Below are 22090 nucleotides of genomic sequence, written 5' to 3'. Positions count from 1 at the left end.
ACAATTGAAAAGTTTTTGTTTTTTTTTTAGTATATGTGCTGCCGAAGCGAGCACAACAATTGAAAAATATACCCGTACATATTTATTTATTTGAAAGTCTTGTTGTTTTGACCCAACCCCATGTCCAGGCAGATCCAAATCCTTGTTCTCAGATTTCTGTAGCTCAGGGCTCCTCAGCCTTGGCGCGGTTGACATTTCAGGCCAGATCCTCTGCTTGTTAGGGGCTGTCCGGTGCGTCATGGGATGTAGCGGTGTTCTTGGCTTCCACCCACTGGGTGCTACCCCTTCCATTATGACAACCAGAGATGTCTCCAGGCGTGGGCACATGTCCCCCGGGGACAAAATCGCTTCCAGTGAGAACCACCACTAGGCTGGCTTTGTGGCCACCCGGCCACCAGGTGTGGGTCTGGCCTGCCCTGGTGGCCCCTCTGGGGGCTCCCTGCCCTCACACATACAGTCGAGGCCCACGTGGCAGTGTGCTTGTGGGCACTTCACGTGACTGGTTCTCTGGCCTGGGGGTCATGGCTCTCCTGTTCCCTTGATGGAGACCCTGAACCTGTCCCTTTATGCTTCCGCAGACCTCGATTTTCTCATCTTTGAAATGGGGCTGACACAGCCTTTCCCTTCCTTGGGTGCCAGTGCAGACTGGGGAGGCCAGGGTGTGATGCCCCTACCCCCCAGTGCCGGGCTCATCCTGGGTGAGACCTCCGTGTGACCTCAAGTCCCTCTCAGTTCCGGACCTAGGTTCTCGTGTATAAAATGGGAAGGCCCCTCAGAGGCAGAGGGCCCAGGGCTAGAAGGATCCTGAGGGGAGAGGGGAATAGTGGGGGTCAGCCCTTCCGTCAGAGGCTGCAGTGTTTTAAAACCCTGAGTCCCCGAGAGGGTCGTGGGCTGAGGATGGGGAGGGCCGGGCTGCAGGCTGAGGTCACCGTGCATACAGGCCTGGCAGCTATGCCAGGAGGGCACGCTGAGAAGCTCTGAGTGGCCCCTTCTCTGCCGCAGCCTCCCAAGGCCAGCTGAGCCCCCAGGGGGCCAAGAGTGTGGAGTTCGGACCCAAGCCTAGCTGGGTGTGCATCCCTGCTCCTCTCCCACTAGCCAGATGGCTCGTGTAGCCTTTTGAGGTCAGGTTCCACGTCTGCAGAGCCAGCAGTGCTGTTCTGAGGCTTAATGGGAGGCGGATACCTGTTGACTGGCTCCCGGGTCGTCATTCAGTCCCCAGCATGCTGTGGGTTAAACTCCATCATCATGCCCGATTTACAGATGGGAAAACTGAGGCCCAGAGTACAACACCTGGCTCTAGGAGGCATACAGAGACTGAAGCCGTCCTTGTTATTATGAACTGGCTCTTCCTGGGATTTGAGTCTGAACACCAAAGACTCTAAAGACAGAGAAAGACGAAAGATGTGCCTCTGGCTTTCTTGGGAAAAGGCCCTGAGCCAGCTGCGGAGGGGAGCCAGGCTGGTTCTGGGCTGGGTTTCCTGGGCTGGTGCTTCCCCTGGGCAGCTGCGGGCCCTTCTCGGGGAGCTGCTTCACGCTGGTGCCCGGGTTGGCTTTGTTATTTTTTGCCTGCAGGGGCCTGCCTGGTCTGTGCCAGCGATAAAACATTCCTCGGTTGACGCTATAATCACACTGCAAGGGACACTTGAAATTACATTCGCATTTGGGAAGCTAATTTTAAAGAGCGTTTTTCCTTCATAATTATATGCAATCAGCCAGCCAGTGTTGATGGGGGTTCTCTTTTTCCCTCAGCCAAGAGACCATCTGCGATTCTCTTCCTGGCCCCTCCTTCTGTCATGCAGTCGCCTACCTCCCTGGGAGGGGGACCCCCAGCCCTTGGCTGCCTGGAGACCCAAATGAAACCTTTCTTTGGTGACCGATGGGAGAGAAGTGGAGTCTGCTGCAGACTCTGGGCTGGGTAGCTGGATGGGTGGCAGTGTTTGCTTCCAAGATTGAGGCCCAGGTTGTCGGAGAAGGTGATAGAATATGATGCTTTGGTTTGGATATTGTAGGAGCCAGGATTCTCGTGGATGCAAGTGACGGGAAAACCCAATTGCGACGAGCTTAAGCAAAGCGAGGATTTCTTGGACCAGGGAAACAAATGGCACAGAAGCAGGCCCTCAGGGCCCCAGACATGCCTCCTGCCCTTCTCGCTCCTCACCCATGATCAGCCTCCATGATCTTTGCTGAGTTCTTTAGCTGCTCCAAATTCCTTGCAACCTCAGGACCTTTGCATGTGCTATTCCTGCTGCCTCACAGGCTTCCTACCCCCCACGTCTGGCTGCTCCTTGGCCTTTTGACCTCAGCATAGTCCCCCCCACTTCTCTGTCAGTCCCTGGAGCCTTCCTTTCAGAACATGTCATACCTCGTTGTATTTGATTCTGCGGTTTTCTTGTTCACCCTCCCTTCTGTGCTGGAAGCTCCTTGAAGACAGGAGCCATTTCTGTTGTCCTCACTGTGATGTGTCCAGCATGCTGGGCACTCGGTAGGGGCTCAAGAAACAGGCATGAAATAAACGAATGAGTAAAAGGTGGCCTCGGGTGTAAAGGTGGTTCTTGAGAAAGCAACCATCAGGAGGAATTTAGTTTAAGAAAAATCTTGGCTAAGAAGAGGCTTCGTCTCCCCACTTCCTGCAGCTTGGACCCGTTCTTCTCTATCTTGAGTTCTTACCCTGCAAATTAAGGTCATCCCTGGAGAATCGTCCAGCGGGTTAACATCCTGAGTCAGGGAGGTAGGGGCCCCCCCGCCACCCCAAGCCTCCCCGCCAGGGTTGGAGCAGGGTGGGTTGTATGCAGGGTCTTTAGTTCCGGGGGCACCCAGGTCAGGAGAAGCCACGGTGTACTGGCCCTTCTAGTCGGGGTTTGACTCTGCAGGCTCCTCGGCCACGTTCCTCATGGGCTGCCCTCTGAGGGGGGCCGTGCGAGGCAAGAGGCTTCCGCTGCTGTGGATGGTGGGCAAGGGGCGGGGTGTTCACACGAGGGGGCTGACAGCGAGGGCAGGTGGGGGGGAGGGCATGGAGCCAGCTGTGCTGGGAGCGGATGGGGTGGTGAGGAGTGGGCACCTGCTGCGGAGGTCTTGAATGCTGGGGGGCAGGGATGAGACACAGCCTAGGTGTAGAGGGTCACAGGCCAGACCCCTGGGGGTGGGCAGGGTCGGCGGGTCCGTGGCCGGTGGTCCTGGTGGCCCTCAGGACCAAGGCCTGTGTCTGGGGTCGGGAGGCTGCCCTTTGCCGACCCAGAAGCCTTCTTCTCCTCTGGCCAGATGGGGCTTCCTCTTTTCGGTGTTTTTACTTCTGCCCGGGCCTGGCTCCCCTTAGCCTCGGGTTGGCCGCTGCCGTGACACTCTGCGTGGGGCTGACTGAGGGATTTCTTGGGCTGTTTGGGGCCTGTTGCTATGGTTGCCAGCTGCAGCGCCTGGCTGGGTGGGATGCCGGGCAGGAAGGAGGTGTGGTGCATGCCTGCCGTCTGGGAGGAGGCTCTGGGGCTTCAGCTTTCAGTGCTGGGGTCCTCTGAGGCCCCAGGCCTGTCCTCTCCTCCCTGGGAGGCCCAGAGGACCGATTGCTTCTTCTCACTGGGGGTCAGAAATGCTTAGAGATGGGGAAGCCCTCCTGAGACGTTAGCCCGTCCCCTCCCCTGTGAACCTGTCTCCCTTCCATGACTCTGGCATCCGACCTCTGCTCGAATCTCTCCCACCCCTGGGCAGTCACCACCTCCCTACCTGCCTGGACAGCCTTCCTTGGGGGGCTGGACGCCCCTTCTACAGCTGAGCCTAAACCGGCTTCCTCCTGCTTGGGAAGTGTGGCTTTGAGCTGACCTGTGGTCAGAAGGTGGCGTCAAGGGGAAAGCAGGCCTCCCCTTGCTTCTGGGCCTCGGGGGACCCAGGCGTGTTGGGTCGCCACTGCGCAGAGGTCTCGGGATGCCTGCGGCCAGTCACGGCTCCCCAGGAAGCCCCTTCTGGGCTGTTGACCCGCGGGCCTCTCAGGGGAGATGGCACTCCCTCCTCCAGCCTCTTGGGGGTCAGGGGTCTGTGGAGGGACTGCAGCTCAGACTTGGGGCAGTGGCTGGGCAGTGGGGGGCAGTTGAGAGGCAGGTCTGTCCAGAACAAGTCCTTCCCCGGAAATCCCAGCAGCTTCACCCCTGACAGACCCGGCTGGACCCCACCCTCATAGGTCACTGGACAGGTATGGTCTTTGCTGACAGACCAGACTTGAGACTGTGGTTCCGCTGTGGCTGATTTCCTATGGGTCTTTGGGTGAGTTCCTTTTCTTTCTTTCTTTTTAATATATATGTATTTTTTTCATCTTTATTGAGGTATAGTTGACAAATAAAATTCTAATATATTTTTAAAAAGGCGATATGACCTGGAAAAAAAAAACAACAAAAAACCCAACAAAACCCAGAGTAGAAATCGTGATGTAGTTGAAGTCTCTGGTGTGATGACTCAGCGTGTGTGCGCACTGTGGAAGGATTGATCGGGTCTGTTCCCTCACATATTTATTTACTCCCCCTCTTCCTTTCCTGGGTGAAAGCGATTAAGTGCTACTCTCGGCAGGTTTCAGTCATATGGTACAGGGCTGTCAACTGCCGTCACCGTATTATTCATTAGATCCTCAGGCCGTTTTCTTTTAGCTGACACTTTTTCTCTTTTACCAACCTTGCCCCATTTGCCTCATCCTGCCAGCCCCTGGCAAGCATTTTTCTATTCTCTGTTTCTTTGAGTTTGATTTTTTTTTTTCCAAGTTTCCACTCAGAAGTGATACTATGCAGTATTTGTCTCTCTCTTTCTGACTTTTTTTCACTTAGCATAATGTTTTGGGTGAGTTTCTTGACCTCTTTAAATGTCCGCGCTTGAAAAAAACAGGACAGTCATACCCCCCTCGTGCAGCCTTTGAAAGTTACGCTCAGCGGCCGTTGTTGGGCATCTCTTAGGCCCCGCCTGGCCCCCACCTCTTCCCCTGCCTCTCCCCCCACCCCCCTTTCCCCTGAGTGGGGAGTGAGGGGCTCAGGATTTACTCATGTGGTCAGTCCTTTGTGTTGTGTCCAAGCCCTTGGAGCCTTCCCTGAAATCTGAGGGTCTCAGAGACCCCAGATGAAGCCCCTTCCTCTTTCTAGAGTTGGGTGATCAGGGCATCTGAAGGTACCCCTGGGGCCTGTAAATGGGGGCTGGGCAGGCCCCTGCTGGCCCCGGTGTGCCTGGGTGCTAGGCTCCAGTTCCAGCTTCTGTCTGCCGAGGCATTTCTTGGCAGCTTGGAGCTGTGGCCTTCAGTGGAGCCAGGTGGCCTTGGAGTTGGGGGTAGGAAAGCCTCGGTGATTTGAGCACCTCTCTTAGGCCTAGAGGTGGACCCCAGGGTCAGGAATGTCATCCCTTCCCCCAGTTTATACAGCTAAGACTTCCAGGCCTGGGGCTTGAGGTCTCTGACACCCAGGGCCTGGGCCTTTTTCCCATCAAGAACCCCTGTATCGGTGTTTGGTTATACCAGTGCCCCCTTTAGAGTCCTGTGGGCAGCGTAGGGGCTAAGCTCCAGTTTCCCCCTTGGTGACTGTCGAGGCCCCCAGTGAACCTCTGGACAAATCTCAATTAGCCACAGCCCACACATGGAGACTTTGAGGGGGTGTCTGAGATGCAGGGGATGGCAGAGCTGCAAGAGCCTTGATGTTGGGATAGACAGAATAATGTCTTGCTACCTCCAGGTGTCCTCAGAACCTGTGAATATGGTCCCTTATGTTGCAGAGGGACTTTGAGATGGGAGAGAATCCTGGATTATCTGGGAGGGCCCAGTGTAATCTCATGGGTCCTTATAAGAGGAGGGTCAGAGGGAGATGTGACAATGGAAGCAGAGGTCAGAATGATGTGGCCACAAGCCAAAGAATGCAGACAGCCTCTAGATCTGGAAAAAAGCAAACTCAAACCCAAAGGCGTGATTTCTCCCCAAGCCTCAGGAAGGAACATGGCTCAGCTGCTGACCCATTTTAGACCCCTGACCTTCAGAGCTGCAAGAGAACACACTTGTGTTGTTTTCAGAGGTACTTTGTTGTAATTTGTTACAACAGTAATGGGAAATGAATACAGTGTTCCAATGCACTGCCTTTTCCGGAACCTCCTGTTGGGAGGGACTGGGTCAAGGTCAGAGCCAGGCTCTGACTCCCTACCCTTAGTCACAGACCCGTGGATAAGGTTGGTGTTTGATTCCCAGGGCCTGCTTTCCCACTCCCCATCCTGCAAGTAGATAGAGGTTGGGAAGATGTTTGATTCAGGTGCTGTGGTTTAAGTTTTCAGTGATTGGGAGTGGGGCCAACCTCACCTTTGCTTTGATGTGAGAGCAGCCTTGGTGCTTGTGGCAGAGGGGCCCAGGGAACCCAGTGCCCAGAGGCCCTGGCGTTGCCCTCGCGGGTGCTGGTGCTTTGCGGCCGCCCCCCTGTTTGCGCCTGGAGCTCAGTTCAAGCGGCAGTCTTCAGAAACCTTCCCCTGTCACTGCCGTCCCCCAGAGGCTTGCTCTGTTCAAGGGCCCTGTGGCTCCCAGCCTCTCTAGGCAGGGCTCGTGGCTTGCGGGGGACGTCTGTTCCCAGGCCAGCCCAGAGCTGGGTGGAGAAGGTCAGCAAATGTTTGCTGACCGGGAACTCAGGACAGCACAGGGCACAGATACCTCCCCGTCCTCCCCACCCCACCCCACCCCACCCCCAGCCACAGAAGGTGGCTCAAAGAACCCTGCTCTTGGTCTTGGATTCCAGCCCTCAGACCTGGAGGGAGCTTTCAGTGGTAAGGGAATACTAGCAGCAGGATCTGGGTAGATGGAGATACTTAATCTGCTGTGGAATGCAGCCTTTAAAAGAGTGTCGGCATCCCAGAAGCAGGTCTGGCACAAGCTTGTGCAGTTATTTTGAGCATGTGTGGTACCTTGAGGAGAGTTGCTGAAAACAATCCAGACCTTGGACAGGCTTCTCCCTCCCCCAGTGGGTCCAAAGGACAGAAATATGACGCAGGGATTCCTGCCTCCCTTCCTGCTGGAGCTTACCTTGATCACTGGGCTGATGTTAAAATGGCTTTGCATTCTTGGAAATAAGAAACTGCTCAGAAGAGAACCGACTGAGTCATTATTAGCCCCAAGGCAAGTGACTGAGGCCCAGAGCTGGGGGTGGCGGAAGGCACTGGAACCAACCCTTCCTGATGCCCCTGTGGGTCTCCTGTTCCTGGTAACACCCTCCTGCCTGCAATTTAGGGCCCCTCCCTGATTATGATAAGGAAAAATTATAGCACCCACGTGCAAAGGGGTAGTCAAAGATCTGAAAAGAATTTCAAGTAGAGGATTTTTATACTGAAAAGTGGAGGTGTGTCAAGCGCCATTAGGGAATTTCAACATTTGTTTTCAGATGAAAAGTCAGGGCCATTTCCAATCTGAAGCAATGATGGTTCAGAGGCAGCGGGGCACATTCTTGGGTCGTCTCCGCCCCTGCCTCAATTTCCCGACCCTGCAAGTTGAGGAGTGGGCTTTTAGAGCGTCTTGGCCTCCGTACTGTTGCGGGTGTCTCCGTAGCAAAGGCCTTTGGGCCCGGGTGGTTCTGCTTTCTTTCTGGAGGCGCGGGAAAGTGAGTCACTAACCCTGCCTCTTGCCCACATCCTGGGTTCACGAGGAAAAGCCACTTCTGGGGATCCCGTGGGCTTGTTCTAGGTCTGAAAGAGTATGCTGACTCATGCCTCTGTGAGGACCCTCTGGCCCTCCCGCCTCCTCCAGGTGGGACACCTCTATGGGGAAGGGCTTCAGTTACTGGAGTAGCTGACTGTCCAGTCTTGACAAGGGTTTTACACTCCCCCTTACCACTCCCCCCCCCCACTGCACCCCAAGCAAAAAGACATATGCTAGCTTTCAGTTTATCTGGTTCTTTCTTGGAGCTGTCCAAACAATTCCAATGTTTGTCCTGGCTGAAAAATTCTCTTCGTTTGTTGCCTTTGTATTGGGCCATTTCAGTTTCTGGCGCTGCTAAGAGAAGGGAAATCCAAATTATGAAACCATCGGCGAGTGAACCAGGCTGCAGCCTTGGAAGCAGACAGGCAGCGGTGCTCAGGGATGGAGTGGAGGCTAGTACCTTCATTCGGGAAGTGCTTGTGAGCACCTGCCAGGTGTGTGGGGGAGGGGCCAGTGGTGGGCAGGGGCAGCTGGAATAAAGAACAGACTCTCAGATTTCAGGGGCTCATGGCCCCAGACTGAGCACAGGGTGGCCTTAAGTGTCCATGGCCTTGTGGCCAAAAGGCCGTCGTTTCTGTCCAGGGAAGGGGCCGGGAACAGCCTTTCAGCGTGTGTGATGTTTGAGCTGCTCCTGATGGACGAGCAGGAGTTTGCCCAAGGACAGGCGTTTCATAGCAGGACCAGCTGTGCAGACTCAGAGTTAGGTCAGGTCTGGGTGTTTTTACAGCTACAGGGTCTCTCTTGGGAGAGTGTGATGGAAGGAGGGGCTTGCGCTACTCCCCCAGCCCTTGTGTACGGCACCTCCAAATGCCTGTGCTAGGAATCTGGGGTGCAGATAGAGGACACAGGCCCTATTTCCTCAAGGAGTGTTTGTCCGTCAGGATGGGCCTGGCTAGGCTGCAGTAACAAGCCTCTGGAGAGGTTGGCGACAACAGGTTTATTTATAACTCATTCAGAGTCCACTCTGGGCCCGAGTGACTCTCCAGGGCTGGGGGCCTCCCTGGGATGTGGCCTCCCTGGTGGCGCTAAGCGCTGGTCCTCTGCATCTCGGCATCTCTCATATTCTCAGCACCGTGGCCAGATGGTTCTGTTTCAGGGGCTGTCCTAGCATTGTAGAAGGCATGTCCTCTGCCTTCTACATGCCAGGCGCACCTGCCCCAGTGTGACAATCAAAAATACCTTCAGGTGTTGCTAAACGTCCCCTGGAGGGCAAAATTGCCCTGGTTGAGAACTACTCCTAAGCTGGAAGTCTTCTTAATAAAAAGTCTTTAAAAAAATCTTCTTTTTTTCCCCCTGGTTCCCAGCCTCTCTTCACAGCCACCCAGCCAGGTTTCCCTCCAAGAGTGGATCTGGGATGGCTTTGGGGGCCATCTGTGCCCCCGTGCTCCCACAGTTTCTGAGCAATAGGAGGACAGGCTGGACAGCCGACCACCAGCCATCAAATGGTTCTATTTGGGAGTGACATGGGTCACTTCGGTGCATATTTCCTTGGCCAGAGCGAGCCACGTGGCTGTGCCTAGCCTGGTGAGTGCGTGTGTGTGCGTGCGTGTGTGTGTGTGTGTCCAGGGGAGTGTCCAGGAGGAGAACTGTCATAATGGTGGACACCATTCAGGTCCACCTTGCTAGCTCTTAGCCTAGTAGGGGTCGGTGGCCCAGAGCCAGGCAGCCTCCATGTCAGTGCACCTTGCTGGGGCCTGGGGGCTCCGAGGAGGGTGGGAGCCCAGGAGGGACCCTCAGGAGCTGATCTGGGCCGTGGGTTAGGTGGTGATGCTAGCGTGGCATTCGGGGCCGTGGGACCAGAGTGTCCCTCCGTGTACGGCTGACAGAGGAGGCCCGGCCGCCCATTCGGGGAGCCCCAAGTCCTCAGGAGACATTTTGAGGGCCCTGCCATCTGCTGGCCAGGGAGAGATGGGGGTGTGGGGGGTTTGCCTGCCAGCCTCATAGTGCTAAAGGTCGTGTCATGCGGGGCTCCTGAAATCTGGTAATTACCGAGCTGGCTGGGATGCAAGCGATGCCTGGCTTCGCACTTAGATAATTACACACTTCCTGTCTCCAAGTGGTTCTTAGCTCTGGTGCAGGTGCAGGTCCTTTTTCCAAGTCCACTGGGGGTGGTGGGGGAAGCCCCTGTTTCCGGGTCGATTCCCTCTGCTGTGAGATCACTGCCAGGCGGCCTGGCCGTCCTCCCTCCACAGCGGGCTTCTCCAGCCTCCGCCATGCCTGGGGGGCGGGGGGGAGGCCGGTGGCCATGGCCGCGCCCGTTGTGAGAAAGCATTTCTTGATGAACCCGAGGGGCCCCCTTTTTGGCAACTTCGCTCTTCTTCGGCCACTGCTCTGTTCTCTCGGAGCTTCTGGAGTTCTCCCAGCTATCACAGGACTTTTCTTGCCTTGTGGGGCAGAGGGCACCTCTGACAGGGCGTCATCCCGTTTCCCTTGCTTCTGCTTTACTCACCTGCAGCCCTGGGTCTCGTACCTGCCCTGGAAAGGTCTGGAAGGATTTGAAATTCCCCAAGGGTATGCTTCCCTTGGATGTCTGGGGACGGAGGTCCCTTTTGCAAAGCAGATTCTCCCTTTATCGGATAGCCAGCTTTTGGAAAAGCAAGTTTATGAGTGGTGAGGTAGGCCTCTGTCCAAAACTTATGAATCTAATATTTATCAAGGAAATGACAGTTTTAGAGCTGGGATTTTCTCGAGGCACAGGTTTTAGGTAAAATTCTTTTATTGTTTAACTTTTACTGTTACTTTTTTCTATAATTTTAGAAGTATTCGTAGTATCTATGCTCCTTGTGGAAAACTTAGAAACTACCAGAAAATAAAATAAATAGAATAAATAAATAAATAAAATAAAAAGAAGCACACATGACTTTACCGCTGCGTGTATGCATGCTAAGTAACTTCGGTCGTGTCCGACTTTTTGTGACCCTATGGACTATAGTCCGCCAGGCTTCTCTGTCTGTGGGATTCTCCAGACAAGAATACTGGAGTGTGTTTTCATGTCCTCCTCCAGGGGGTCTTCCCCACCCAGGGATCGAACCCGTGTTTCTTACATTTCCTGCTTTGGCAGGCTGGTTCTTTACAGCTCGCGCCACCCTAACATTGCAGTTCCCTCCATATCTCTTTCTCAGATACCCAAGTAGTTAAGTGGGCTTAGACATCTGGTTAACTGGATGCTCTGCTGCCTGCCAGGCCCTGGAGAGGGTGACATGGCAGCTCCCCTTTGAGCAGCACTGGGAAGCTTTTCTAGATAAATCCTGAGGTCCTCTATTCCACTTCATCAACTGGTTGATTGACCCATGTCTACATCAGGCATCTTTATGCCAGACCCTGGAATGCTGGCAACTGTTTTGTGTTGCTTTTTAATTGAAACAGTAATTTCTCTAGTTTGGGGGCATGCCTTAGAGGCACATGGCACAAAACTCAAGAAATACATGAGGCTGCACAGTGAGAAGGAGGTCTCCTCCCCCTTACCTCTCAGACACCTTTGTCCTTGCTCATGACCAGGGGCCGGGCCAAAACTGTTTTCTGGTTGTTCCTTCAGATTCGTTCCGCATGGACACAAGCATGCCTTCTGGTGCAGGATGTTGTTCTGAACCCAGGTCACCGTGTGCGGCCCACAGGGTTTTCCGATAGCAGTATCTTGGAGAGAATGCAGGCCTTGCGGGGCCTGGAGCACTTCCTCGTTCTTTTAATCTGCTGCATAGTATTCCTTTGACCACACGCCATTTGTTAGTGGCCCCTCTTGGGGGGTTTAGGTGCTGCGGGCTTTTGCTCTCTCGGGCAGTGTGGCAGTTAACATTTACAGCCCAAAACGCTTTGCTTGTCCGAGTATGTCTGTGGGGCGGGGTCGTGGAGCTGGGGTTTTCAGGAGGAGCAGTTTACTCAGTTGACGGCAGGTTTGGTTTGTCTTCCCTTCTCCCACTCCTGTCTCCCTCCCTCCTTCGCCCCCTCCTCCCGCTTCTCCTTTGGTGTCACAATTTAATTTCTGAACTTTCTAGTTAGGACCAGACTTCAGGAGCTTGGGAAATGGGGCTGTTGATACCTTTGTTCTGCAGAAATTTCAGGTGCAGAAGTCTGAACCCTGGCAGGCTTAGACCTTGTCCTCCCGAGGGCGCGGCATCCCACCCTCGGGACGTGGTTTTCTGCTTGCCTCTTTAGGCGCCCACCCCCCCCCCCCCCCGCCCCGCCGTTACACCGAGGCCCTGGGGCGCAGAGATGAGGCTTGCCCTCTTGGTGCCTCTGAACTAGCTGTGTCATGACCGCATGGCCGGTGGGGAGTCTGGCTGCTCTCCGGAGGCCACTGGGTCTCAGCTTGCTGGTCAGAGTAATGGGCAATCACTGTGGAAGGCGATGTGAGCGCTCAGTGGGCCTTCCCTCCTCACACCGTGAGCATGTCTGGTGTACGTGTGGCTGGGTGTGTGTGGAAAGGGGAGCCGAGCCCCCTCTTTTCTGCCAGAAGCACCATTTATCCTGTTTCTGACGCTTTGAGCTGCAGAGAAACTGCGCCGGCTCCTGGGAGCTCAGCCCCACTTGAGGTTTTCAGTCTGTCCTCAAGACCACTTTTTTGTTGTTGTTTGTTGCTTTTATTTTATGTGTTCCATCTGTTTTCAAAGTTGGAGCCCTGTTTGTTTTTTAGAATGGGGGAGGAGGGTGGGAACCGTCTGGGCTGTGTGATGTGGACGGATCGGAAGTGACCGCAGCAGCTGGCTTCCTAAGGACGTGAGAGCCGCATGCCGGGGTAGTCTGGATGTGGAGAGAATTCCCTCAGAGGGAGAAGCCGGGCCGGGCCGGCACCTGGCAGAAACCCTGCCCACCTGGCGTGGGTTATGTGCATAGGAGCCCATGTCCTCCAGGCCGTCCGTCCGTCTGTCTGGAGTCTCGTCACCTGAGGCTTCTTTCTCCCTCAGCTGTTGGAGGTTTCCATCCAGGCTGGGGGCAGGGGCTGAGCCAGGGCGAGGAGACACGAGCCTCACCTGGCCAGTCACAGGCCCGTGGCCAGTTACTGTTCCTGGTGCTCCCGGGGGGCCAGGACCATCGGGGATGGAGGCGGGATGCTGGGACTCAGAAAGGAACGGCGCGGGTTGCGAGCTGATGCCTGGAGGCGGCTCAGGTTCCAAGTGACACCATCCGTCCCCCTCCCGGGCCCTGGTGGCCCAGGGCGGTGCTGCTGTGTCCAGCCCGACCCCTCGTGAAATCAGGGAGACTGATGGACATCGGCCACTGTTCCTTCCAGGACTGCAGAGCAGCTCGCAGTGGGGACCGTGAAACCATCAGCCGCTGTGGTTTTTGGCTGGGGTTCCTCGGGGCCCCGGGTCCGGGGAGGGGTTGAGGGTGGAGGGGTGGGCGGCAGGCATGCCCCGCCATGTGACCCGGTCACCCTTCAGATGCGTCTTACCGTCTCACCTGGTAGCCTCCTCGTGGGTTTCCGCTCGGTGCCCGGTGCTCGGAAGGTGCTGGGCAACGCTCGTGGGAGCCGTTAAATGACAGATGCCAGGATCGGCAGGTGTCTCCTCCGCTGTGCTGCGTGAGGTGGTGGGTCTGCTCACCGTGGCCCGAGGTGTCCCCAGGCCTTCGTGCCTGCCTCAGGCAGTGAGCCCCTTGGCGACCCGAGCCACGGCTGTTTCATTTGTCTGGTCCCCTGCGGGCCAGGCCAGGCACAGGAACCGAGCTCATGTGTTGAAGTTCAGGGGGCGTCTGGATGCCGAGCGGGCGCAGCTAGTGATCCTGACCCCGACCCCGCTCCAAGGAGGCCCTGTGGGCGAGGGAACCCCGGATCCTGACCTTGCCTGGTCACAGCCTCCTCTGAGCGTCAGGGGGGTGGGGGGTGGGGGCCCCCAGTCTCTGTTCTCAGGAAAGTACACACAGGCCTGGCTGTTGTTTGTGGTCCACGTGGGCTCCGCCCCCGGGTGACAACCCGTTGCTGCTCCCGAACCACGGACTGGGAAGGAAGGGTGCCCCAGGCTCACTCTGTGTGCACGGGCGGGGAGGGCGTCGTGAGTCAGGGAAAGCTTCCCGGGAGGGCGTCTGTCGGAGCTGAGCTGAGTCCCAAGCGCTGGGATGGAGAGTGTGGCCTGAGGCTTAGAGATGCCAGCCGATCCTGTGTGCCCCGAACCGCTTGCAGTAAGGAATGTGGGTGGGCGAGGCAGCAGGGAGCTTTTGTGTGCTTCTGTGGGGATCTGGACCCCAACCCCGGCTCTATGGGGTGGGGTGAGTCAGGGCACACGGTCCTGGATTGTGGGGGAGACGTTGGGGGCAGGGGTCAAGGTCCAGGCCTGGGAGGATACTGGTGAGGACGGTGGTGGTTGAACCAGGGTCAGAGGGTAGGCTGAGATGGCCCATGGTGGACATGCAGCTGGGCAGGACTGGAGGGCCCGGGGGCCTGGTCCTTGTGGGAGGGTGGGTGGGCTGGAGTGGGGTGGGCTGAGGCAGGCCTGGGGGTGCCCAGGCGGGAGTGGGGGTGGGGGGTTGGCTTAAGGCCATCGGTGGGCGGAGGGTCGTCTTGGGGTGGTTCAGCTGGAGCTGTGCCCACGAAGCCCGGGCCCCGGGGACTGGAGTGGGGGACAGCTGGCTGTGGGCCAGATGGGCAGACTCCAGCCGGCCTCCTCTAGGCACCCAGCCTTCTCTCTCAGCCAGCAGATGGCTCCGAGGACTGGCTGGGGGTTCATAAACGTCCCCCTCGAGAGCGAGGTCATCCCGGGGACCACGGCCTGAGAGGTGCAGCCGCCGCCCTGCCTCCAGCTGGCTCTCGTGAAGGTGCTGGAAGGGTACTTACTCCCTGCCGGAGTAACCTGTGTTTTCTTTGTTTTTCTCCACAGGAAGCGAGGCATAGAAGTCGTGCAGGTGAGTACAGACCATGCCCTCGCCATTGTGCAGGTGGAAGGGGCCTGCAGCACTTACCTTCCTGCCTCCCGGAGGAGTCTGGGCGCTTGGCCTCTCTCCACCTGCTCTTGTTTTAACTTCTCTTTCTGTGGAATTGACGTGATTGCTGCCCAGGCTGGACAGGAGTTGGGGCCGGCGGTCTGGAGGGGTTGAGGAATTGCTGTGCTTTGTCGGTGGGGGAGTGGTGGCACCTGGGCCCGGGTGGGCAGTGTGAGGGGGCGTCGCCCCACGTCCTGGTCCTGGATGCTGTTGTGGCCCGTCTGTGGCATCCTCAGGGGAACTCCAGCCCTGGGTGCCTCAGCTGTTAGCCCTCTGGGGACAAGCCTCCTCCTACCTGGGCCGTTCTTGTATCATGACCCACGTGGTGTCATCTCCGTAGACCTCTCTTCTCCTGCCCCAGGGTGCGTCCCCTCCCCCGTCAGTCCTTTGCTCTCTGTGGCCGCATCTGATCTTCGCTCTGTTCCCCTGGCCCCTGGGGCGTGAACTGAGTCAGCAGGGCCTCCTGACCCCCTGTGTTGCCTCACTTTGGGTTGGACTTGGATCACGAGCTCACTGGGGCTTCCCTGATGGCTCTGTGGTAAAGAACCTGTCTGCAATGCAGGATTCGCAGGAGATGCCAGTTCGATTCTTGCATCAGGAAGATCTTCTGGAGGAGGAAATGGCAACTCATTCCAGTATTCTTGCCTGGAGAACCCCATGGACAGAGAAGCCTGGCGGGCTACAATCCCTGGCGTCGCAAAGAGTTGGACATGACTGACCACACACACATACACATACATGAGATGAGTTCATTAGCTGGAGAAGGAAGGATAGTTGGAGAGAGAAGCTCTCCTGGGGTGTGGAGCTTGCCCTGTGGGCCCCAAATGGATGACAAGCTCGGACAGCAGCAGTGATGCCAGGAGGCTGGGTCTGTCTGAGAGTGGGGAGGGGTGGGGGGCGGGGACACGCCAGGGGTGCCCGCTGGCCAGCTCTGTTCGTCCTGGCAGTGATGACTCGTGGGGGGATGGGAAGAGGGCCATTTCTCTCTGTGTGGATGTGAAGATGCCCTCAGACCCTTTGTCAGGGGCAGGCTGTGATGTTTGCACCAGAGGTTCTGCCTGGCACCTAACAGATGCTTGGTGAGTCCCGAAGGTATCCTGGTTGGGCTCCCTGTCCTTGCCCAGAGTGAGTCTGCCTGTGTGTGCAGCTTGGCTGGCGGCCCTTCTTCTACCTGGGGCTGCAGAGAGCGGAACCCAGACTAGGGCTGCATCAGGGCTGATGAAAGCCTGCCCACCTGCTAGAATATCTGAGGAAGGCTTTTATACAGCCTGCTGAGAAGTTCTCAGAATCCACCTTGTTAACTTCGGCTCCCCTCCTGCTCCCCACACCTGGCAGGTTCAGGGGGTGGGGCCGTCAAGCCGCTCTGCCCCTGGGACCCAGAGAGTGTGGGTGGTGGGTGGGGTGGGGCTGGGCGCCTCCGTCTGGCCACTGTGGTGGGCCGGCTGCTGAATTCTTCCTCCTGGCCTCCCTCTTCATAGCTTGTGGGTTGAACTTGTCACCCCGAGGCTGAGGTTTGTTTTGGAAGAGGAGGTCGTTTCTGGAAGCTTCTCAGCAGCTGTGTGTTTTTCATCCTGCCTCATCTTGGCTCTGCTGTTTCATGATCTGCGCTGAACTCTTTCTGTGGACCTCAGTTTCTCCATCCATCGAGATGGGGAGGTCCAAAGGATACTTAAAAGTAATGCTTTCAGCACCATTTTGATTGATTAGTAGTGGCTGCCCAGAGGATTTTAAAGCCTGTGAATGGCTGAGGACAGGGATGGATTGGTAATGCCTGCCTGGGGTCCAGCGGTGGGCAGAGCAGATGCAGCTGTCCTTCTGGAGCCTGGTGTCTCCTGCTCCAGGACACTTTGGCTTAATTTCATCTCTTAGTCGTCTTTGATGGTTTTCTTGGAAGCCGTTGATCCTTTGTAGATGCTGCTGTACTCACCACCAAAACCTAGACCCATAGCTGAAGCTATAGCTGGAAGTCACTGTGAAGGGCCAGGTACTTCCCGGAGGTTAGCTACAGCCTCCATCAGGGTCCACGGGGAAATTTCTCTTGGGAGCTGTTTTTAGAGGCAATGAATTCATGTGCTCATGAACAGCGGCTGCTTAAAAGGTGAAGAAGTAGGCCCTGTCCCCAGTAGCTGATCCCTGCTCACACCAGATCCCAGGCTATAACCCAGTGTGATGCTACCCCTCCCATGGGACGGGACAGGAGGAGGGCAGGCGGAGGGAGCCCCTGGAGCTTCAGGATGTGAGGGCCAACCCAGGGGTCAGTGTGTTCGCTTTGCACGGCTTCCCAGGAAGACCAAGACCTTTAATCCACTTAGTCTCTGGGTGGAACGGGAAACTGGAGCCATTGTTTTAGAATGTACCCGGCAGAAGAAGAGTTGTGAAATCTTTCTTGATGGGTCTGCTGTTCATTTGGGCGATGACTTGGGGGAGGAAGTGGCGGCTGGGGACCAGCATGAAGGCAGGCTGGATGCTTTCCACGCCAGGATCTAAAAATAAAACCCACCACGATGCCTCTCTGTTCACCTCCTCCTGGCATCCCTGCGTATTTGGAGAACTTGAAATTTCAGGATATAGAGTAAAAACTCTTTGCAGAAATTGGAAACCAAGCCACTTGGCCTATTTTTTTTTTTTTTTTTCCCAAATCAGCCAAGCCTCTGTGCACCAGACTCCAGGCTGGTGGGTCCCTGGATGCTGGCGATGGGCAATAGCCAGTCGCTGGGGGGCAGTGATTAGAGGAAGGAGCAGAGTAAGCAGGCCACAGCTGCCACTCAATATTTCCCGTGCCAGGTGCTCTGAAGGGCATGGTCCTACCTTGTGCAGCCACCCAGTGATGTGAATGGCGTTTTCATGTCCATTTTACAGATTAGGAAACTGAGACTCAGAATTTTTCCCCTCGAGGAACTCAATTGGTTAAGTTTGTGGAGCTGAATTTGAGTGCAGTTGGTTTGTCTGTAAAGCCCATGGTTTTTCTGATAACGGGGTCTCTCCTGCATGTTTATAGATTGCTCTGCTTACTGCATGCTTTCATACCTGTTGTTACCTGGGCTTTGGCTTCTGTTAATATTTTAAAATGAAAAAGGATGTTGGGAACCAAGACTGTAAAATGGTGGTGAGACCTGCAGCGTGTGTCCTGGTCACAAGAGTTATTCTTCCTGCTGTTGAGCAGCAGTAGTAACACCAAGAGAGCTAGCATTTATTGGGCACCACTGTCTACCAGGCAGTGATGCCATTTGCTGGAAGGAAGCATTTGTGTGTGACCTCTCCAGGGCAGGGGTGGGAACACACGGATGAAAGTTAGCCCTGCAGACCCTCGGCCTCCTCATCTGTCCGTTCCCACAGCTGATCTCATGGCTTTTGGTTCTTCCATATTCCAGTCAATACCTTGTATCCTCTGTCTTTTCAATTTTAGACATTTCAGTATGTGTACATCGGTATCACATTGTGACTTCCATTTTCATCTCCCTCAAAACTAATGACGCTCAATACTTCTTCATGTCCTTCTTGTCCATCCGTGTATATCTTCTGTGAAGTGTCTATTTAAATCTTAAAAGTTGGGTTTTTTTTTTTTTTTCACTAAATTTTAGGAACTCTTTCTATATTCTAGGTACAAGTCCTTAGATGCAGAAAAAACATTTGACAAAGTCCAGCGTCTACTCAGCATAAAATCCTAAGCAATCTAGTGGAAGGAAACTTCCCCAGTCTGACAAAGGGCATTGTGTAAAATTTCTACAGCTCATATCGTATGTAATGGTGAAAAAATAAGCTTTCTTCCCTGGGTTGGGAATGGTGAAAAAACATTTTCCCCCCTGGGTTGGGAAGGTCCCCTGGAGAAGGAAATGGCATTCTTGCCTGGAGAATTCCATGGACAGAGGAACCTGGCAGGCTACCGTCCATGGGATCACAGAGAGTCGGACACGACTGAGCGGCTGACACTTTACTTATATCCAGTGTTATATTGGAGGTCCTAACTAGTGCAGTAAGGACAAGAAAAGAAACAAATGGCATCCAGATTGGAAAAAAAAATTGAGTTTTGATAATAAATTACTGTAATTCTTGCCATAAAATTCTGAAGGAATTCAGAGAATTTGCTATGGTAAATCTCTTTCCATCTTTCTATGTATTTGACTAGGTGGTTTCAGCACTATAAAATTTGAAAAATGGAGATAGAATTGATAATAAACTCTGCTTTATTCTGGCAGTAGGTAATAGTCATCTGTGGCTTTGTGAAATAATTTAAAAGCATTACCATTCATCTCGTCTAAGATTTATTTCTAATAAAGTTTAATTTTTATGATTATTACCTATATAGATTTATATTTCTGCTGTATTGATTCTACTATTATGTGCTAATAGTAGTTGTAATAATAATTTAATCCAGAAGAAAAATTTTGACACTTAGACCTTTATGCTTACATGAAATTAAAAAATTGACATTTATATACATTTTTCTTTTTTGTCTCATAGTATGTTAGACTAATCAATGAAAAAGGCCTTCAAACATGAAATACAGTGATAGTGGAAATGTCTCAGGCATGTGGATTGGAAATTGGAGTTTGAGGAGGCAGAAGAAGCCTTGCTATCTTTCCAAGTGTTTAAGAAGCGTCCAATTCTGTAATTTTAAGATGGATGACGGTGGATCTTGAATTGCTATGGTATTTAGAATTCCACTGGGTCCATTTGAAAGAGACACAGTAACAGTTTTATTTTGAAATGTTAATATTTACAATATGTTGGAAATTACATCCTCTACAAGTATTTAAACTTACGATGAGAAATTTAGATGTCAGCTTGAAAATGTACAAATAGATACAGAGTTTTAAACATTTATTTTGGGGGGTTTGGATTGAAGGCCCGTGCTTGAGTGTTACCCCATTTGCTTCCCAGAACCAGGCCCTGAGACGGACACAGTCCCAGAGGGGGGTGGTCAGCAGCCCGGCTCTCAGGCCATCAGTGGCCCTGCCCCGAGGGGGCCACTCGGACGCTGGGGCCTGGGCCTCTGCGGAGACTCGGAAAGGCCTTGGTAGTGGGCTCGTCTGCAGGCTAACTGGCCTCCCCTGAAGTGGGTCTGTTAGGCCGAGAGATGCTTAATATTGATGAACACCTGCCATTACCTGCTCAGGTAGCCTGAGAAGCCCCAGGTGAGCCCGAGTCCAGCAGGGCTGGGAGGACTGGGAGCCCTGCCCTGTGATCAGTGCTGGACTTGGCTAGAGCGTGGGTGGGAGAGTGTGACAGGAGGCCGGCCACCCCCGTGTCCTCAGGGGGCGCCTGTCATGGTGGTGATGGCCCCAGGTCCCCGCTGGGCTCAGTTTCCCCCTCTGTACTGTTGTGATGAGGGCACCGGATGCACAGACCCCGTTGACTCCTCCATTTCAGGTGGCCTCACTGAACCAGTATGCGTGAAGTGAAGTGAAAGTTGCCCAGTCATGTCTGACTCTTTGCGACCCCTTGGACTATACAGTCTATGGAATTCTCCAGGCCAGAATACTGGAGTGGGTAGCCTTTCCCTTCTCCAGGGGATCTTCCCAGCCCAGGGATCGAAACCAGGTCTCCGGCATTGCAGGCGATTTCTTTACCAGCTGAGCCACAGAGGAAGCCCCAGTGAGCGTGAGGGTCCCTCATAGCTGGTAAATGCTGGTTGGGAAGACTGCCCCTTCCCCCTGCCCCTTGCTACAGGATTCAGCAAACCTTTTCCTGCTGGGTCCCAGGCTGTAGGTGCTGGGGACTCTCATGGGCCCAGGCCACATCCCTTCAGCTCTCTGAAGCCTACTGTTGTCATCCAGACCCAAAGAGGGTAGGAATCGTGGGCACAGATTGTCGGCACAGGCATGGAGGAGGGTGCTTACCCCACTTTTGTAAATCAGGAAGGCTTCCTGGAGGAAGGCAGGGTGAGCCTGGCTAGTGGCGATGAGCCTCGTCCACTTGACCGAGCCCAGCTGAGAGGTAGGGTTAAGCCCACAGCCCCTTCTGCTCCTGAAACATCTAGGTGTTGAGTGACTTAGGGCTGAGCACAGCACGTTCTCATGGCCTTTCCACCCAGTGAACCTTTGTCGGGAGAAAACATGCTGCAACGCTCGAGTCATCTGTGGCCTGGGGCTAAAACGTCAGCCTTGCAGGATGCCCTTCCAGGGAACATTTTTCACTCTGACCTGATCCACGGGGAAGGCTTGGGAGGGAAGCCGGTGGGTTTTCCGTCCCTGGACCCTATCTCTCTTTTCAAGGGCAACCCTGAATTTAGTGGAAGAAGTTCTGGTGGGAATATCGTGCCTATGTGGTCCCACCCGCCTTCAGCCGCAGCATCCTCGGGAAAATGTATTTTGCATCCCACCGTCTGCCCCGCCAGGTTCCGAGGGCTGTCTTTCACCAGTTATTTTCAAAGTGCAGGGGGGAGCAAGAGATGGCTGTTAGCAGGAGAGGGCTTGGAGTCTTATTTTAAAATGCAAATGAGCAAGCTGTAAGTGTGAGAAGTACAGTTGCTGCTTCTAGATTCATGGTCCCCTTTCCAAATTCCTTGAGAATTCAGAAATTACAAAACCCCCCAGTCTCTGGAGCAGCCGCTCTTTCTCAAGCAGGTTGAGGAAGTGAATCTGTTTTCCCAGCTTGCAGGAGTGAAGGGCGGGCTGCAGGTTCTTCCTTCAGGTTTCTCCAGAGTTATTGCTGCCTGAGATGTTGGAGCTCTTTGTGCGCGCCTTTCCCTTTTTCTGCACAAGCTGTTCAGGGCAGGAGGTTGGGTGGCAAAAGATGAAGTAGAAAGGAAAGACTAAGAAAGAGAGATTGATGCCAAGAACAGGCCATGTGCCCAGGGCACGTGGAGGACTGGGTGCTGGGCATCTGGAGTTGAAGGGGTACCGTGACAGTGGCCCCAAGCTCACGGGCAAGCCTGGAGGGTGGGAGGACTTGTCTGTGCCTTCATGGGGGCCTGCAAGGACACGGGGGGCAGTGGGCATGGAAAGAGGGGAGTGGGCAGGAGGTGGGGAAGGCCTTGTGGGGAAATTCAGGCCTCTGGATACAGAATAAACCAGGCACAGGTGTGGGTGGGGAGGTGAGGTATTTGAATGCCATTGCGGGCAGGGAGCACAGCCTGTACAAGGAATCTGGGGCTGGGAGAGAGGGTCGTTTGTCTCCTGGTGGAGTGGTGTGGAAGCACTAGGCCTTGGCCACGAAGGAGTTGGCAGGCAGTTAGGCCAGACCACAGGAGGGCCAGGTGAGCTGTTGGTGGCCCGCTGGGTCAGGGGGGCATCAAAGGGCTTCTCCCTGGGAGAGGTGATGGGGGAGGGTCCCGCTGGGAGGACACGGTGGAGGCGGGGATTAGACATGGCCAGACTGGAGGGGGAAGTGCTGGGTCTTCTGGTCAGAGGCTGGGGCCAGGGCTTATCAAGGGTGCTGGGGTCTGGGCAGAACGGACGCAGTAGTGGGTGGCAGGGGAGACAGATGGCAGGGTGTGGTGCCTGGGCGGGTGTGGGGGGGTGCTGGAGAGTGAGGAGGTCAGTCCTTAGACTGGGGGAG

At 54.8% G+C, this 22090-nt stretch overlaps 1 protein-coding gene across 4 annotated transcripts in view; it reads left to right on the top strand.

The window, feature by feature from the left end:
* ITPK1 (inositol-tetrakisphosphate 1-kinase) overlaps positions 1-22090 on the top strand; it is a 157071-nt gene that overhangs the window by 23964 nt on the left and 111017 nt on the right. For 3 of the 4 annotated variants that reach the window (XM_043921470.1, XM_043921469.1, XM_043921472.1), the window contains one exon: positions 14488-14512. The exons of the other annotated variant lie outside the window; for it this stretch is intronic. Coding sequence is in view for 1 of the 3 variants with exons in the window: in XM_043921469.1 (XP_043777404.1) it covers positions 14488-14512 (25 nt within the window). In the remaining 2 variants the exon portion in view is untranslated. The remainder of the gene's footprint in view (positions 1-14487; positions 14513-22090) is intronic. 4 annotated transcript variants of the gene reach the window in all.

The sequence above is a fragment of the Cervus elaphus genome, chromosome 13 (assembly GCF_910594005.1).
Source record: "Cervus elaphus chromosome 13, mCerEla1.1, whole genome shotgun sequence".
Classification (NCBI taxonomy): Eukaryota; Metazoa; Chordata; class Mammalia; order Artiodactyla; family Cervidae; genus Cervus; species Cervus elaphus.
This window is presented reverse-complemented; position numbering and strand designations above follow the sequence as displayed.